Below are 19,564 nucleotides of genomic sequence, written 5' to 3'. Positions count from 1 at the left end.
GAGTTTAATATAGAAAATCAACACTAGTGTAGAACCATATTGCACATTTTACAGCTTGAATCATAGACTGTGTAAAGCTAGACAGAGCATCGTCTCTCAAAAGTGAAGTCACCACAGGTCGGGCGCCCCCTGCTGTTCGGTTGCAGAAAGCTGTGTAACCCAACCCATCCCCATAGGTTTCAATGGCAAAACAGACAACTTTCAATCACGTTTTCTTCTAATATACTGTAATTCTACCTCCATTATTTAAATGCAACAGCTAGTGTAACCTCTGCTTATATTGTCAAATTTTTATATCCCCACAGAATTCGTTTTTAAAACGTTATTTAGCTCTATTCAAAAAAGGTGTGGTTATTGTAAAAGAGCTGGTTATGGGCGGGACCAATAACAGACCGTCAGCTCCGCTCCGCCCCGCTCTGCAGCCTGAGACCGCGAGGCAGCACTCAGGGGCGGGGTTATTCAAATGAGTAGGCTGTCTCTCCACAGTCTTTCTCCCTCCTCTAGTCTCTACCGCGCAGACTCGGGTATCAGGATCTCCAACATGGCGGAAGATTTTGGCTTCATTTTCACTGAATGAATGGGTACGGCGTCCATCTTTTTTACAGTCTCTGGCTTGAATATAGAAAATGTGCCATCAGCCGTTTGTGTGTGTGTGTGTTTGTGTTAGAGAGAGCGTTTCAGCTCAAATGTAATCTACCTTCTTACTCAGCTCAAACTTAAGCTCTGCTGTGTTATATCACTAAATAAAACTGCTATAATAAAAATGCATCACCAACTCTGTCAATGTTGTTGTGTGATTAATTTGTGTTAAAAAAAATTAAATGTGTTACAGTTTTCAGATTAACTGCATGTGCTACCGCTTTTATGTATTGATTGAGATACTGAATAAATAACAGACAAAATCATTAAAAATAAATATTAATTTCTAAATGTAGACTAGAAGTATTATCCTCTACAGCTTTCTTTATTTCATGCTTTAGTAGAAAAAAAACAGTGGGTTTCCAATGTTTTTGAATCACGTGACCTTGACTGAGAAAGCAGCCCTACCTGTCTAGCTCCTGCTGTGTGGGTGGAACCTGTGAGCCCATGCTGACAGCAGCAGCCTTTCTGTGTCCAACCTATAAAGCTATAGGGATACTCAAAAATCACTGGCATACTGTACTATAAGAGATAAATCCAGCCAAAAATAAAACTGATCTGAAATGTCTAAAATGAAAATGTCATGATAAAATAAAAAAATATATATTAAACCACTTATTATGCAATTTAACCATTCAGTCATACACAGATAGTTTGTTACAAAAATAAATGCATAATTTAAAGCCTTTTTATAATTTGATTTTCATTATCATAATGGCATTTCGTGGTCAAATCTAAAATTAAAAGCTTAATGAAAAAAGGAAAACTCAAACTTCCCTTTGGCTTTGCTTTTATCAAGGGTGTTGCTAGCTCTTTTTTAGGGGGCTCAATCCCCCCATCATGAAACATGCAGGTGACGTTTCTTTTTCATTATCTCTTATGAGGCAGCATCGTTTAGAACAACAGCCATTTTTGGAGCAGACTTTTTAGGTAAGGTTTAAGGCAAGGAGACGGTGTGTGCACGTTTCCGAGAAGGGGTGCTTGAATTCGGCACAAAACCAGCACCCCTAAAAGTGAAAGCATAAAGTTGTGTCTTTGTAGTTACAGAAGTGTGTCTTTGAGAAGCTAAACATGTCCAAATCTGAGAAAGTAGATAAACAGCATTTTGAGAATGAAAATACAGTAATCTCCCCTCACCACACAAACAGTACAATGCACTTTCTGGGCGAGCTCCAGTCAGAGTACACAATCAAACAGTACTCTGTTGTTGTCACATAATTAATGTTTTTTTTATGTAAGAGCAGTGTTAGTAGGTTCCTAAAATTCCATGTTTTCATCATGGACTACATAATTAGTTTCAGAATGAAAAAGCAATATATATTTTTCACCCATGATAGGCTATAGACGTGACGAAATGCAATAAAATTTTGAGTGAATAATTAAATTGCAATTTCAGTTATATTTTGTCATGATGTTTTCACAAGTGTTTCATAATACAGCATGCCAGATATTTCTGACTGAGTGAATGAAGAAGAGCATGTACAACTATGTAATGTGGATTTGAACATCAGTGACACAGTGAAACAGATAAGACTGTAACAATTACTATTTTTTTGTTAAGAAAATAGATTTTTCCAAAAGAATTGCAGTAGACAATTTAGTTGTAAGTTTTTTTTTTTTATCATAATTTTAATTATAATTTTATTATAATAGCACAATAATACAATTTTGATAAGTTTTTCAAAGAGCAGTGAACAATTAGTTATTAAGAATTTTTTTTATCATCATTGTGATATATGTGAAATGTTCAGGATAAACACATCAAAAGACATGTATTAACATTACATATAACAACAAACACAGACTGCATTACCCTTGTATAGCAACAGATCAAGCTCATTAAACTGCAGACAGTGGTGTGGCACAGAGGCTAACACTACATGTAGGAGACTGGGGTTCAATTCCCGGTCTGGGTGACTATACTAAATACACCAATAAGAGTCTATGGGCAAGACTCCTTACTCTACATAGGCCCACCTCTGTAATAGGAACAACCTTACAAGCTCTGGATAAGAGTGCCAGATAAATACCGTAAACAGACTGTGCCTGGATTTTTGAGGAGCTTAAATTCAATTACAATTTACCTTCCACATCAATATCAGTATATCCAACAACCTTTAACACATCAGATGTTTTGCCCATAGCATACACCCCTATAGTGATACATAAAAGTTAAAATAAACAGGCTCTCTCTTATTGTTAATCTAGGGAGACTTGTGAGGCCACACTGTAGTCTTGATTCATCTTACAGTGTGTTGCTTCATAACGGTAGGCAATTACAGCCACCAAGAGGGTGAAACAAATATTACAAGCTCTGAACTCTGTGACAGCTCAGTAATGGAGAAGTGCTTATGAAAATGTTACTTTTACTTTACAAACTAACCTTTAGGGTGAATTCTGAGAAATCAGATCAACATCCTGTTTTACTTACTTTAAAGTTTCACAACACTAATGTACCTGACACATTTTACCCTTTATCGGGTTGAGCCTCACTCCCCCCTAAATATGTTATTTCCCATACATTCACCATTCAATAAGTACAGTATATGCCAGTATCTATATTCTACTGTATATTAGGTTTGCTAACAATTGTTTTTGCTGCAATTCTTTCTTTATTTCTTTGTGTATTTAATTATGTAAAGCACTTTGTGTCATAAATGTGCCATATTTACATTGTGCCAAATTTTCTTGACTTTCATTGATAAATAAATACCATTCTGCAATTACATACACTTATCATAGACATGGATATCATAAGAATATTGGTCTGTCACTGATATTTTTGAATGGTACTATTTCTGAAAGTGAATGAGATAAAACACCTTAAAAAAATCAGAACTAAACACAGTTATACATAGAAGATCAGAAATTGCCTTATAACAATCTGTACCTTGACCAATGCTTTGGTAGCCATCAATAAAATAATAAAAGTCTGGCAAAATACTGGTTGCATATTTGACCACACTTAAAATATGGCAGAATTGGCACATTTTTTGCACAGGTTTAACTGTTAAACACAGTCCTTATATTTTATATATATGATACAGTTGAGGTCAGGACAGAAATGCTATTCCAAAAGCTTAATATGTTAGCTTGTATTATCCATTTCACAAGCACCTTTAAAAGTATGCTTGGGGTCTTGTCAGAACATGTGATCCAGTGTCATCTAGCTTATCGTTTATGGATATGGTCATGTCTAAAAAGTGTGCATTTATGTTTTTGACACTTTAGTTGCAAAACAACATTAGCCAAATTAAGCAATCTTTTATTAAACATGTGTATGTGTGTTGTCATTTACTCATTTTGCTCCAGAAAAAGAGTTCCAGAAAGAGCTCCAGAAAGAAATCTCAACACTGCATCACATCAGCTCTCTAACATTGCTTTTATAACTCTTATTGGCCACTGCTATCAGTGAGTTCACAAACAGTCCTATTGTGGTGCTCATGTTTTTTTAAAGAGGTGTCAAAAGTATTCAAAATAAAAATACCTCTGTAGAAGTTAAAGTCTCAAATTAAGCTTTTTGAGCAAGTAAAAGTGTAAAACTACTATTTTCAAATTACTTATTTTTTCTACTACTTACCTTTATACAAAAATAATTATTTTATACAAAAGCATAAAATTCACATTTCTCTAAAAGCCATAATGATTATAATGCTATATTAAAATGTTGAAAAAATATATTTCTAAATACCAATATTTATTTGCAGGAAATGAGAAATGGCTGAAATAACAAAAAAGATGCAGAGCTTTCAGACCTCAAATAAAGCAAGGCCTAACCCTGGTTTTTAATCACAGTTTTCATGCATCTTGGCATGTTCTCCTCCACCAGTCTTACACACCGCTTTTGGATAACTTTATGCCACTCCTGGTGCAATACTAGACTTCATATGTCTGCGGGAGTGTGACGTGACGTGACGTGTACAGGTGCAATGGATTGCGTATAAACCAATAGGGTGCCGGAATGGAAAATGTTTATACTTCAAATCCAACCACAATCAAATTTACTCTATCTGGATGAAGAGATTTATCTGTATAGGGTTTATTTTGTAGCATGAGATGCCGGAATGAAAACATGATGAAATGAATTAGGCGTAAAGACACCTCTGGTTTTTATATCAGTTTATTGAGAACTGATAGAAAGACTGTTTCACAAGCAGATTAGTTCAATTTCTGTCTATTCTATCCCAAAAAGCACACTAATGCATTCTCTTATATTTCATACACTCCCAGCTAACAGGTAAAGAAGCACACAGCAGAGAAAGCATAGCAGGTGTGTTAAAATAACATGTAGGACGTTGTTCTGTTCTGTCACTTCTGCCACTCTGATCTCCACTCACAGCACAGTGCTAATTGGTGTCTGGTTTCTCTGCTCTCTGCTAAATGTCCCACTCCACAGATAATGAGCTTTTATTTTAAATTACTTTAACATCTTTTGTAACCAGACACATTTTTAGAATGTGCATTTTAGCTTTGATTCAGAGGATGGGTAATTCCTCTTTCAAGCTATGAGTCATTAGATGAATAAAAAAAATAAATAATGTCATATTCTTTCTAATGTTTCCAGTATTTCCATTCACATGAAGCTTGTCAGAACAGAGGTGTGAATTCACAGTGTTGGCCTCCAAGGGCGTATTTAATTTTTGTAACCTCCCGCCAAGTTCTTCACAGATATCTGTGGGCAGCTGGGTCTAAGGCAATGTCAGGAATGTTACCTCTGGTGTCTTTACTCTCCTCCAGTTGCCAACTATCTAGTCCTAGGGAGTGGCCTTCAGTTGGGAGTTGATATTTTGGTCCATATCAGCTCCCCGCCCCCAATACTTTTCCTATTCCCAAGCCACTCCTCTAAGAGAGCCAGCAGGCACATTCAATCAGCAATCCAAAATAGCATAAGGGTGGTGGTTCCACACCAGCGTGAGCTTCTGAAGCTCTTTTCTTTCACTACTATCTTTCTTAACCCAGTTCAACTTTGACACCAAACACTGTGGGAAAGGTAGAGGGCTTCAGGACATAGCTCCAAACATACAAAAGGAGAGGACTGTAAGGACATCAGCAAGGAACCTTGAAGTTCAGCCATTTCTAAAACCAACCGAAGGACCTCAGGTTACGCATTTTGAGGACTGACCTCCGTTCACTTCACAGAAGAGTAAAGAGTGGGATGAAGTTGAGCGTGGCATTGTTTTTCGCCGGGCTCTTTGGTGCCCTGGCAGCAGTCTTCATTCTCCTGTCCTTCGGTACAGATTACTGGCTTCTGGCTTCGGAGTGGTGCCAAAAGGGTAATGATGTTTCGGAACATGTAAAGGTGGGTGGGAGCACAGATTCAGCATGAAAGGCATGAAATGCATATCTATTTAAATAATACTTTTGGCATACAGGCTTTAGCTATATCCTGTAACAATTAAAAAAAAAGAAATCCTGATCTGAGGAGCCAGGATATTCGCATACAGTATCTCACAAATTTGAGTATACCCCTTACTCATTTTGTAAATATTTTATTATATACACAGGTTGGACAAACTGAAACTCCTGGTTTTAGACCACAATAATTTATTGTCCTGACAGACAGTTCTGGTGGAAACAGGAGAGCTGAGGTGCACATTGAATTCTGCCGTGATTTGGGCAGCCATGGTTTTATGCTTTTTGGATACAATCCGGGTTAGCACCCAAACATCCCTTTCAGACAGCTTCCTCTTGCGTCCACAGTTAATCCTGTTGGATGTGGTTGCTCCTTCTTGGTGGTATGCTGACATTACCCTGGATACAGTGGCTCTTGATACATCACAAAGACAAAGACTTGCTGTCTTGGTCACAGATGCGCCAGCAAGACGCGCACCAAAAAATTGTCATCTTTTGAACTATGGTGTGTCACCCATAATGTTGTGTGCATTGCAATATTTTGAGCAAAACTGTGCTCTTACCCTGCTACTTGAACTTTCACACTCTGCTGTTTTTGAGGATGCCCCACAGATGCTCAATAGGGTTAAGGTCTGGAGACATGCTTAGCCAGTCCAGCACCTTTACCTTTAGCTTCCTCTGCAAGGTAGTTATCCTCTTAGAGGTGTGTTTGGGGTCGTTATTATGGGGGAAAACTGCTATGCTGCCCAGTTCTGCTTTAGAATGTCACAGTACTTGTTGGAATTCAGCTCCCCAGTGTTGGAAGCACTCATACAGCCTCAGACCAAGATGCTACCACCACCATGCTTGACTGTAAACAAGGGACAGTTGCCTTGGTACTCCTAACCAGGATGCTGCCACACATGCTGGACACCATCTTCAGCAAACTGTGTGCAGGCTTTCTCCTACTTATTCATCCTCTGCAGCAATGCTGGCAGAACTCATGCATCTATTTTTTACTATTACGCTGAACGTGTGGACCTGGGGAGGCCTGGGGAGTGGAACCCACCCTGAAAAACTGCTAATTGACCTTAGCAGTGCTATTGTGCTGTATGTCTTTTTTCATCATGTTTATCTTTTTTTAGAGTGATGGCAAAATTCTTATAATCTATGTTTCTTTGCAGAGAGCAGTAATTCTGTTTCTTGCGTTATCAGGGAGTTTTCTTGCCATGAAGTACCATGCTGAATATCCAGTCAGTATGTCAGTATGAGAGAATTGGACCCAAAACACCTAATTCAACAGGTCTGATCCCAATATACACCTGAGGCCTTGTAACACTAACAAGTCACATGACAGTGGGGAGAGAAAATGGCCAATTGGGCATAGTTTTGCCAGCTGTTTTGACATTAATGGCTGTGTGTTGAGTTATTTTGAGAGCACAGCAAATTTACACTGTTATACAAGCTGTACACTGACTGCTTTACATTGTATTAACGTGTCATATCTTCAGTGTTGTTCCATGAAAAGACAAAACAGATATAATGAAATATTTGCAAAAATGTGAGAGGTATACTCACTTTTGTGAGACACTGTATATGCCACAGTATACTGTAAAATACAGAGTGTTTATCCAGAAACAAGGCATGGCATGATATACAGAAAGGCATAATATCTAAACCATTCTGAATAAGCTGTGTTTTCGCAAAATGACTGTTTATTATAAAAAGCACCAGACTAAGAAATTAGATTAATCATAAGGAACAGAGATACGTCTGAGACATCTGAATATCATATTGGCATGAAGGGCAATTTGTCACTTACTCTGTTTTCTGGGAATTATACTTGTCACAATCTGTCTGAGTTTTGTAAGTGCAATCTAAAATCTTACATTTTCCGAATGTAGAACTGTATCTACAATAAAATCAGTAAACCCAGTTAATGAATTCAGGCTGGGGTCCAGAGTTGCATACATATACAGCTCTAAAAAAAGCGACCACTTGTGATTTTACCAAATTGAAAAGATGGATGATCACAAGCCATCAAACCAAGCTGAACTGAAGCTGAAAGCAGTGTGTAAGACTGGTGGAGGAGATGTAATTTAAAAACCAGGTTAATTCCACCAAATATTAATTTCTGAACTCTAAAAACTTTATGAATATGAACATGTTTTCTTTGCATTATTTGAGGTCTTTTTTGTTATTTCAGCCATTTCTCATTTTCTGCAAATAAATGCTCTAAATGCTAAAAATATTTTTATTTGGAATTTGGGAGAAATTAGTAGTTTACAGAATAAAACAACAATGTTCATTTTTACTCAAACATAAACCTATAAATAGCGAAATCAGACAAACTGATTCAGAATCTAAAGTGGTCTCTTTTATTTTTTCCAGAGCTGTACGTATTTTAGTTTTGGATAAAGTTGTGTAGATTGAGACCTTGTGTATCAGACGTCACTATTTACAGTCCCGGTGAAGCTCAGAGGGTAGAATATCACATGCTGGAGCATGACACCACACTTAATGGTGAGCAATGAAACTGGAATCTTAACGCAATGTCTGCACTATCATGCCAGATCTATTTGTGGCAGTCACACACATTGCAGGACTTTCCAAGGGGCCAGCCTTTGCCTTTGCCTTTGCAGTGCTGCCAACTTTTTCTTACTTTTTACGTGGAGTGAGATTCAGGCTGCAGCTGCTGGTGGTAGCGTGTTAAACGTGCTAATTTTTGGTTGCTGTCCATGAATGATCCTTTACAAGAACTCTTTTTGTTATTGTACATTGTTTTGTTAAAATTTCATGCTCTTTTTTTAAAAATACCAACACTTTTACAACTGTGATAAAGCTTTAGTTGCTGACCAAATCAGCCACCGGTAATGAGGACAGAATACACTCACGTTTTATATATAGATAATTTAATGTACATAGCAGTTAAAGAGACCAGCTCTGTTTACAGCAACCAGCTGGGTTCTCACGCTCTTCACGTGGCAGCATTTGATAAGCATAGATTTCAAAGCTCACAGCTACACAGTGAAAATGAGCACTACATGTTGATGTGTGTAAATTTAGTCATGTTTTAGTCCTGACTTTACAATCATTTTATTTAAGGCCCATTGGTTCGCTGTTGATATGAACATCGGTCCACGCCCTGGTCTAATGCTCCCATAGACTAGTTTAATTAGTAAGTCACAATGCTGTCTTGATTCCTTAAGAAGCAGCATTTGCTAAATTACAAAGTTTTTAAGCTAATAAAATCATTATAAAAGCTGCAGATAATGAACTTTTTTCCAAAGGTTGCTTTGAACAGAAATGGAGATAATTACTGGTGTCATTGGATCTGTAATAAACCACAGAATTCCTTAAGACTAAGCTCTTGATAATAGATATTTAAATGTAAATAAAACAATGAATGTTAAAAAAACATTGTATTAAATCACAGTAATATTCCTTGCCTAAATTGGTTTTAAATGCTGGCATTTAGCTGTATTTTTGGGAAGAGGGCAAAAATAATAGTGTAGTGTGATATACACCTGGCACACCTTTTTTTATTACTGTATTATACTATCTTTGTGTAGATTTACTGTATAAAAATATCTCAGGGTAGATTTACTGTATTATAATGTCTCAGGGTAGATTTACTGTATTATAATATCTTAGGGTAGATTTACTGTATTATAATATCTCAGGGTAGATTTACTGTATTTTAATATCTCAGGGTAGATTTACTGTATTATAATATCTCAGGGTAGATTTACTGTATTATAATATCTCAGGGTAGATTTACTGTATTATAATATCTCAGGGTAGATTTACTGTATTTTAATATCTTAGGGTAGATTTACTGTATTATAATATCTCAGGGTAGATTTACTGTATTATAATATCTCAGGGTAGATGAATTGTATTATAATATCTCAGGGTAGTTTTGATGCTTTTTAAACTGGTATATTGTAAGGCACTGTGTTACTGAGTTTAACAGAGTTTTAATAGAGAAAATAAACGCTAGTGTAGCTCCATATTCCACCTTTGACAGCTTGAAAAGTGGAAACACGCCATCAGCTGTGTGTGTTTCTGTGTGCATGACCACGCGAGTGTGAGAGCGAGAGAGAGAGAGCGAGAGAGACAGAGAGAGAAAGAAAGAGAGCATAAGCTTCAGCATAAATAAAAGGTAATATACCTTACTTGCTACCTAACTCACCAGTAAGCATTGCTGTTTTATATGGCTAAATAAAACTTCTATAATAAAAATGTGTCACCAGGCTAGTGTGCATTAAAAAATGAATGTGTTTAAGTTTACAGTGTGTGTTAATGTTGACAGTCCTATTAAGAATACATGAGAAAGGGCAAGTGTGGTGTAAGTGTATGAGTGTCTCCGAGCTATACTCATAAACTAGGGCCAAGGGTGAGAGGACCACCTATGTCTCTACAGTATAAAAGCTAAAATAACTCAATCATAGCAATTATATGATGAAGAAGCACATTTTGTACTCAAATGTATAGTTTGTGGTATGCTAATAAATGCATGTTTGCATTGGGTTTAGAACCTATTAAAAGAAATAGGTTCTAAACACAAAGCAAACATGCATTTTCTAACTGTTGCAAGAAATCCTTTGTTAACCTTTTTTAATGGATGAGAAATAAATAATAACCCTAAATTATTACTTCTTCAATCATACACACACATACATGATAATCCCACCTACAGGCCTCATATGTCCACTCATAGTCAAGCAGTGAAGTAGAAATGCTGGTTGGATGAGAAGTATAACGTATACCATTCCGACACCCTATGGGTTTATACATAATACCTTTCCCCTTACATTAATTTTACACTTTTACTTGTGTAAAAAGCTTAAATTCAGACTTCAACTTCTACAGGAGTATTTTAAACCCAGGTATCTATACTCCTACCTCAGTAATGAATGTGAATACTTTGACACCATAACCCACATGCCTCTTGCCCTCTGACCTCTGTGCTCTTTCACAGCGAGGTGGTGTGCTGTTGAACGCGCCTGAAGATGAAGGAAACAATTCCACATATTACCATGAAGGCCTGTTCTGGAGGTGCTCCTTTAAAGGCCAAGTGGACGAGGACAGCATGTTAAAGTTTTGGTTCAGTAAGAAACACCTTCTTGTTTAAATACAATACACACACTGTAGTGCAGTTATTACATTGTACTCTGTGTTGAGTCTGAACTAATATTTTTTGTGTTTGTCCCCACAGCAAACCAGCCACACTCTAAGCAGTGCATCCATGCCTACCTCTTCCCCTTTCCTGTATCTGAGCAGACCCACAATGCAACCACCTATGACTCTGCCATCAGTACGCAACATTATATAAAATAAGTATTATAGGTGCAAACTAATAAGGCAGATATGATACGCATCATTATCTTGCTTCAATAGTAAGTGATTATTTGTGTTTTACAGTCTTCAGAGGCTTCTGGAGCGTCTTTGTGTTACTGGGCGTGGCTGCCGTCATACTTGCTGGCTTTGTCATCATCTGCGCTGCTCCATTTGCCAGTCACTGCCTCTACAAAACAGGTGGTGCACTGTTCCTCATAGCTGGTAAGTACAAGTGGTACAACATTACCTTTTTTATACCTCTAAATTTCAGTACCGGTATTTATTTAGCTGGCTCTTCCTAGTTAACTGCATTATGACTTTGATCTGAGTAACACATTATGATCAAATATTGGTAGTCCTACCAGGACCTCCTTAAAAGTTTCAACATCAAAACTCTGGGTATTCCCTGTAAATGGTTAACATAGCATTATAAGTACTAGTGCATCAAAAAAAAAAATAGAATAGAATTGAAAAGTTATTATGTAGATGTATTACACGCAGAGTGATCTATTTTAAGCGTTTGTTTATTTTATTGCTGATGATTATGTCTTACAGCCAATGAAAATTTAAATATTATATAAGACCAGTTTGTACTTTTGGCAGTGGGGGCAGTGTGCTAAGTCCTGCTGGAAAATGAAATCCGCATCTCCATACAAGTTGTCAACAGAAGGGTGCTGTCGTTTTCTGGGAAAACACTGCACTGACTTTGGACTTGATATAACACAGTGGACCAACACCAGCAGATCACATGTCTCTCCAAACCATCACTGATCATCAGTAAATTTTCAAACACAGTCCAAGATGCTTGAGGTCTAGTGTGAAGTTTCCACAATCAGTAATGGTTTAGAGAGACATGTCATCTGCTGGTGTTGGTCCACTGTGTTATATCAAGCCCAAAGTTTAGTCTACTGGGAGGTTTTACAGATCTTTATGCTTCTCTCAGCTTTTCTTATTGTCTGAGATACTGATTTTGGGGTTTTGGATAATCATCAATAATAAAAGAAATACCCTTAAGCTTAAAATAGATTACTCTGTGCGTAATACACCTATATAATAAATGAGTCTTACATTTTGAACTGATTTATTGAAATAAATGAACTTTTTAATGATATTCAAATTTTCTGAGATTGACTAGTATGTAATTATTTATGACATGGCATAAAGACTTTTGTTTTTGTTCTTTTTTTTAATGCTTTTGTTACAGTGTTTTATTTTAGCCTGTGTTGGCACACACTACCTTTGGTGTACCTAAAGCTGCTTTGCAACAGAATGGAGCTGTACCAAACTGATGCACTGGTATTTAAACTGTATTTAAACTGGATGTATCAATTCAAACTGAACAACAGAGTAAATACAGAACTCCAGATATCACCGATTTCTCCACTCCTATGTTCGTTCACCTTTTTCAGCATTTGGGAGTGGAGTGTTTGTGGGGCTAAGACAAAACTAAAAATATAACTAAAAGTGACCAAAACGCAGCCTACTGGCACTGTTAGAGTAATGCTAAAACACACCACACACATCTGCAATTATAAAGCAGTCTGTACTAGCTTGTGCATTCATATTAACATTAGTTAATTGGTGCAGTGGGGTGGGAACATTGGCCGGGCTGATTTAAGTGTGTATTGTAGTGTGGCTTTGTTTTTGGTACTGAGACACGTCATCTCAATGTTAAAAAAGTGTGTCAAACACAACCACCAGTGGCTAGTTAGTTAGCTTAGCTAACACGGTAAGCATTTAGCAAAACCCACTGTGCTTCACACACTAAATATTATCTTTAAAACCCACAAAAAACATTCATTTTCCTGAATAAAATGGAGAATAGTGGCACAGCATTAGCATTGTTGAGTATAGTTAGCTTAGCTTACACTGAAAGCATTTAGCCAAACCCAGAGAGGTACACACAATAAATTTCATCCTTAAAATCTATATAACCATACTATACTTTTTACTTACACTCATGCAGAACAACAAAAATTCTACCCATTTATTTCCCATGTTATATGACTCATAATTGGCTGAGGTTTTTTGTTTTGACTCTGATTTTCACTCTATGCTTTTCATCCTATTAGTGTTTTTTTTTAGCAGCAAATAGTGAAATAGCATAATGAACACATTATTTAAAAAAGGTTCTCTCTTTCATTTCTTTCCTTGCTTTTTACATCCATCTCATTATCTTACTCTCTCTTGCTTTCATCCACTTAGGGTTCTTCCTGCTGGCTGCCACTGTGATGTATGTGATCTGGTTGGAGCTGATGGATGTGGTTGATATGTATGCAGCTTACCAAGTGGCTCATCTGTGTCCAAGCTTTCAGCTAAACCTCTGCTATGGCCTGTCCTTCATATTTGCTCCAGTGGGTGTGTTTTTCTGTTTGCTTGCTGGCCTCCTCTTTCTCCTGATTGGTCGATCAGTGAAGAACTATCAATAAAATCCTTGAAAAATGAAAATGAAAAACGGAGAGGAACTGGAGAGACATACATATGTGATATGGCTATATGTGTGTGGTAACTGTAAGACAGAAAGGGATGGAAGCACAGTGAGGATAAAGGAGTTTGAATAAAGGGATGAGAGGAAAGGAGCTGTTTGTGCAGCTTGCAATGATCTATGAGTAATCACAGGATGGCAAGCGTGTTTTTGTGGGGTTGCCTGAGATCCTGTTTACACCTGGTCACTTAATATCAGTCACTTACATGCATTTACACTGAAATCATATTGTTGTGTGGGATGGAATATTCAAATATATTTGTTTCATGCCAGTTATTACTGGTGTTTCAGTACTGATGGTGGTTTGAGTGACTGGATCAGTACCTAGTTTTAAATGTACTTAAGGGCAGTGACATGATCCTATCTATATATAATCCTGATACTCAACATGCATGAAGTGACCAGGTGTAAACAGGATCTCAGAGAGTTTTTTGAGTAATGCCATAGAATGGATCAAATTTGTGAATAAATATTTAAAAGTGTGATGCTTTTTTTTTTTTTAAGTAGAAGTAGTGGGTGAGGAATCTGATCCTGAAAGGCTGGGTTCCTGCAAAGTTTGGTGATTTTACTGCTAATTTAATTGAACTGATTATTTACTTGCATGGTTACATGGATGACGTTTGTGTTAGAGCAGAAAAATCTCCAGTCTCTGATGAACTCCTGACCCTCAGTTCCTCAGTTCTCCACTCCCATTCTATGGCATTGCGCTTAAGTGCCATTATTTTTGAGAATGTATGTACAGTATATGAGTTATATGTGTTCAATTTCATCTTTCTTTCATCAGTGTGATTCATTTTAACATCTAGCTTGAAAAAAAATATATGTAACTGTATAGACTAAATTAATATGTTTGTAAAAAGGTTTGAAGACAATCCTGGGTGGATCTCATTCTAACTTCGACCTCAAGCAGCTCATCTTATCTGTTTGCTATCTGATTTTTTCTGATCAGCTGCTTAACATAAAGATAACTATGCATCCAGCCTACATCTAAAAGCTTGTTAGAGGAGAACACACCGCTTTCAATATTATAAAGCAGCACAAGTCATATTTCTTTATATTTTAATTCTAATTAAAAACAAAAATGTGACAGTAAGCAACATTATGCACCCTGAAGTAAGTGTGTTACTGTTGTGATACTGAGTGTGTTTGTCATATAGCAATCATATTTATGAATAATTTTAGATACCTAACTAATTTTGTGGTACAGGTATAGAAAAAAAAAACATACTTCTGGAAGTTTGGAAGTGTCTCATGTTGTTATTTGGTGTTTGGCATGTTCCTCCTCCTCTTTAAAATGGATATTTGGATACCAGCTTAATACCATGCAGCAGTATTATATGACTAAGGCATTTATGTTTTTGCACGAGTGGAACTTATTTCAGCACATGCTCTAAAGTTGTTTTGCTTTGTAAATAATATGTAAACTTACCTTTAAAAAGTACTGTATAAAAGCTATTAATAAACACCCAATAAAAAAATCCAACATTGCTTCTGATGTTTTCATAACCCGTTCTTAGGCTGGTATTGGAACAATCATTGCACTTAAAATGAAAAATCGCACTGTGTTTAATTGTCTGTGTTCAAGCTTAAGTATGAGTAAAAAAGAGTACAGTAAAAGTAGCTCTCAAAACATAGCTTAAATAGAAATAAAAAGGGTGTTCTGTCAAGAACACATAAACACCTACAAAAAATAAGAAATGTACTTTTTTGGGTGTTTTTATTTCTTTAAATCTTTACAGTTATATAGCGTTATAAACAATGATACACAGCAGATTATCTATGATAAAGAAGAAACATTTAACAATACTTAATTCAATAACATTTAAGCATTTACTACTGTATATATAGTATTGTTTGTTATTCTAATTAATATAAAAAACACTACCTTCTGTAAAATTAAATCATTAATAAGGTTTTCTGGGATACAGCTTGATGATTCTAAGTAGATGTTTAAGAGTATTTATTTACCCTGCGCTTTAAAAATACAGGACCGTTTAGAACCATTAAAGAAGGACATGCTGTACTGTACATACAGAGTGTTTTAGACCCTGGTGTTCAGAGGTGAGGGGACAGCAGAAGATGCCATATTTAACATTAATGTTAACAGGGTTTACATTTAGATCTGCTGTCAGAGACACATTGTCAGGAGTCGAGACATTGCATGACAGCTGATTCCATTTAATACCTGCTTCTGGAAATATGACTCAACTACATGGCAGGTGACAGCTGTTCAGTGTGTGTGTGTGTGTGTGTGAGTATGTGAATGAGAGAGAGAGAACTTTCATACTTTCAGTTTCAACTAGAGATAAAAATAAAATCTTCTCAATAAAAATCCACAGTGGCTTTACAGGAGAGTGTCTGAAATGGGTACTGTGTTTGTGTGAATGTATTTATAATATGTTTTATCTGTATTGTATTGTATTATCTTTTAAAAGAGAGAGAGAGAGAGAGAGAGAGAGAGAGAGAGAGAGAGACAGATCTAAACCTAAACCACTGACCCCTGACTTCAGCGTAAACACAAACACGAGCTGCAACATGACTACTGTTTCTGAACTGTAATAAATCACTGCAGATTTTTTTTTACACAAATCCTGGCTGTACCTCAGCCACCAGAGGTCAGTGTTGCATCATATAACACTAAGCTTTTAAATATTATTTTTTATTATTTAACATAGTTGCGTTATTGGTGTTTATTTCTTACACTGTAAATTAATACTGACGTCATCCAGGCTATAAAGGATCACATAATGAATCATGTAGTAATTTAAAAGTGTTGAACAAACCAAAATCCTCTGTGAAGCATTTAGGTGACACCTATCTCTGGTGCTGTTAACTTGTGGTTTCTGAGGCTGGTGATGAATTTATCCTGTGCAACAGAGATAACTCAGTCTTCCTTTCCTGGGGGTTGTCCTAATGAGAGCCAGTTTCATCGTAACTTTTTTGATGGTCTTTGCGACTGGCCTTGAGGAAACTTTCAATGTTCTAGAATTTTTTTTTTAGATAGACTGACCTTCATTTCTTTATTTCTGTATTTCTTTACTTAGTTGAGTAGTTCTTGCCATAATAAGAATTAGACCATCACTCAAATAGAGCAATTTACTGTATACCAACTCTACCTCTTTACAACTGATGCCCTTAAACACACACACTAACAAGACATTTAAATAATTTACACTACTTGATAAGACACAGCTGGTAACAGAACTTTAATACTTTAATTTTCCCAAAAAACGTCAGTGCACCTTATAATCTGGTGCGACTGTATTGACCAGTCAGGCTATATGGAACAGTAAAGCCACTCCGCTAAAGTACAGCATTATACAGGAGTTTCAGTTTAGTTCTCCAGCATTTGGCCGTTCAGAGGTGAGAATTATTGACCTGTAGTCTGCTTCTAAACCCGGCTAGCACTGCTGAAGCAGTATTAGCATGACCCGCTAAGCGCTAGCCATTCAGCCGCTCAGAGGTGAGTATTATTGGCCTGTAGTCTGCTTCTATCCCCGGCTAGCACTGCTGAAGCAGTATTAGCATTACCCGCTAAGCGCTAGCCATTCAGCCGTTCACAGGTGAGTATTATTGACCTGTAGTCTGCTTCTATTCCCGGCTAGCACTGCTGGAGCAGTATTAGCATGACCCGCTAAGCGCTAGCCATTCAGCCTTTCAGAGGTGAGTATTATAGGCATGTAGTCTGCTTGTAACCCCGGCTAGCACTGCTGGAGCAGTATTAGCATTACCCGCTAAGCGCTAGCCATTTAGTCGTTCAGAGGTGAGTATTATTGACCTGTAGTCTGCTTCTAAACCCGGCTAGCACTGCTGGAGCAGTATTAGCATGACCCGCTAAGCACTAGCCATTTAGCCGTTCAGAGGTGAGTATTATAGGCATGTAGTCTGCTTGTAATCCCGGCTAGCACTGCTGGAGCAGTATTAGCATTACCCGCTAAGCGCTAGCCATTTAGTCGTTCAGAGGTGAGTATTATTGACCTGTAGTCTGCTTCTAAACCCGGCTAGCACTGCTGGAGCAGTATTAGCATTACCCGCTAAGCGCTAGCCATTCAGCCGTTCAGAGGTGAGTATTATTGACCTGTAGTCTGCTTCTATCCCCGGCTAGCACTGCTGGAGCAGTATTAGCATGACCCGCTAAGCGCTAGCCATTTAGCCGTTCAGAGGTGAGTATTATAGGCATGTAGTCTGCTTGTAACCCCGGCTAGCACTGCTGGAGCAGTATTAGCATTACCCGCTAAGCGCTAGCCATTTAGTCGTTCAGAGGTGAGTATTATTGACCTGTAATCTGCTTCTAAACCCGGCTAGCACTGCTGGAGCAGTATTAGCATTACCCGCTAAGCGCTAGCCATTCAGCCGTTCAGAGGTGAGTATTATTGACCTGTAGTCTGCTTCTATCCCCGGCTAGCACTGCTGGAGCAGTATTAGCATGACCCGCTAAGCGCTAGCCATTCAGAGGTGAGTATTATAGGCATGTAGTCTGCTTGTAACCCCGGCTAGCACTGCTGGAGCAGTATTAGCATTACCCGCTAAGCGCTAGCCATTTAGCCGTTCAGAGGTGAGTACTATTGGCCTTTATCCTGTGTGTTTACCGTGTTAAAACAAGCTAATATCGCCCTGGCATACCAGAACCGGAAACCTCAGTGTAGCTCTGTCGGGTGGCATTAGCTGCTAGCATTTAGTCGCTAATGCTAATGCCCCAGTCTTAGTGGAAATCTGGAAATCGAAGCTTACTGTAAATGAATGGAAGAGAAATCAATGTGTAGATTGATATCCAGTGCTGGTTTGACATGTCTGACTTGTCTAAAAATGTTTTTTAACAATTACAGTTTTGTTTACTTAGCTTAGCTTAGCTTTACAAGTCCTGCCACCCAGCGGCGAGATCTGCTGAATTAGAAGGGAAACATGGTGACATTCCTGTTCCTTACTAGTGTTGCATAAAATGCGCCTTATAATAAAAAAAATTGACCACAAAAGAGATGTTTATTTCTAGTGCGCCTTATAGTGCGAAAAATGCGATAATTGAGAATCTGAAATACGTCTTTTGAGACATCAAAGATCTACATTTCAGCAGTAACATTTTCCTCTGTGCAGTTACTATGCTACTGCTATACTTGTGTCAATGCAGTTCCGACACCACCCCAGACTGGCGAGTGATCAGTGGTGGAGCATTCTCAGTAATGTAATCTTAATCAGCCTTCATTGTGCTCTCCCTCTTATTTTCTTCTCTTTCATTGTTTGCCTCGACTGCAGTCAGCAGAAGGCTATTCTCGCTCTCTGAAAAGCTGTGAAATAAGAAAGAGGAGACAGATGCTAGAATATGTACAATACTTGGAAGTTGACTTGTGCTCTGTGTATGTGATCGAGAGGTGTGAATTAACTTTCAGACGGTGTGTAACAACACAATCATTCTCAGCAGATGGCTTATAGATGGCTCATCACAAGTTGTGGCATGGATTCTGTATTGGCAAACATTCACAGATAACCTTTCTTATATCATTGCTTATAGATGTCTGTGGAAGTATGGACTGCATTAATGAACAATAACTGACTGCTGACAGAAAGAGAGAATATTTCAGAAGTAAAATTTGTTTCTCTAGAATGGTAACTTTACAGTATGTATAGGGATGCACAGAATATTCAAAAGCCAAAATGATTTAAAATTAAAAGAAAGAAAATCCAAAAGTGTTTCGCTAAATAAGTAAAAGAGATCAAATAATGTATGTCTGATGAGGTATTAAAAAATCAGTGTTTCATTTTTTAATTTAT

At 37.4% G+C, this 19,564-nt stretch overlaps 1 protein-coding gene across 1 annotated transcript; it reads left to right on the top strand.

Moving 5' to 3' along the window:
• The first annotated feature begins 5,483 nt into the window (after positions 1 to 5,483).
• tmem182a (transmembrane protein 182a) lies at positions 5,484 to 14,185 on the top strand. The gene is made up of 5 exons (XM_007255554.4): positions 5,484 to 5,938; positions 10,955 to 11,084; positions 11,192 to 11,290; positions 11,398 to 11,535; positions 13,519 to 14,185. The coding sequence occupies exons 1-5, from the start codon at positions 5,795 to 5,797 to the stop codon at positions 13,740 to 13,742; spliced, it is 735 nt and encodes a 244-aa protein (XP_007255616.3). The 5' UTR covers positions 5,484 to 5,794; the 3' UTR covers positions 13,743 to 14,185.
• The last annotated feature ends 5,379 nt before the right edge of the window (positions 14,186 to 19,564 follow it).

Source organism: Astyanax mexicanus, chromosome 11 (genome assembly GCF_023375975.1).
Source record: "Astyanax mexicanus isolate ESR-SI-001 chromosome 11, AstMex3_surface, whole genome shotgun sequence".
Taxonomy (NCBI): Eukaryota; Metazoa; Chordata; class Actinopteri; order Characiformes; family Acestrorhamphidae; genus Astyanax; species Astyanax mexicanus.
Note: the sequence above shows the minus strand (reverse complement) of the source record. Positions and strands in the feature narration are given on the sequence as shown.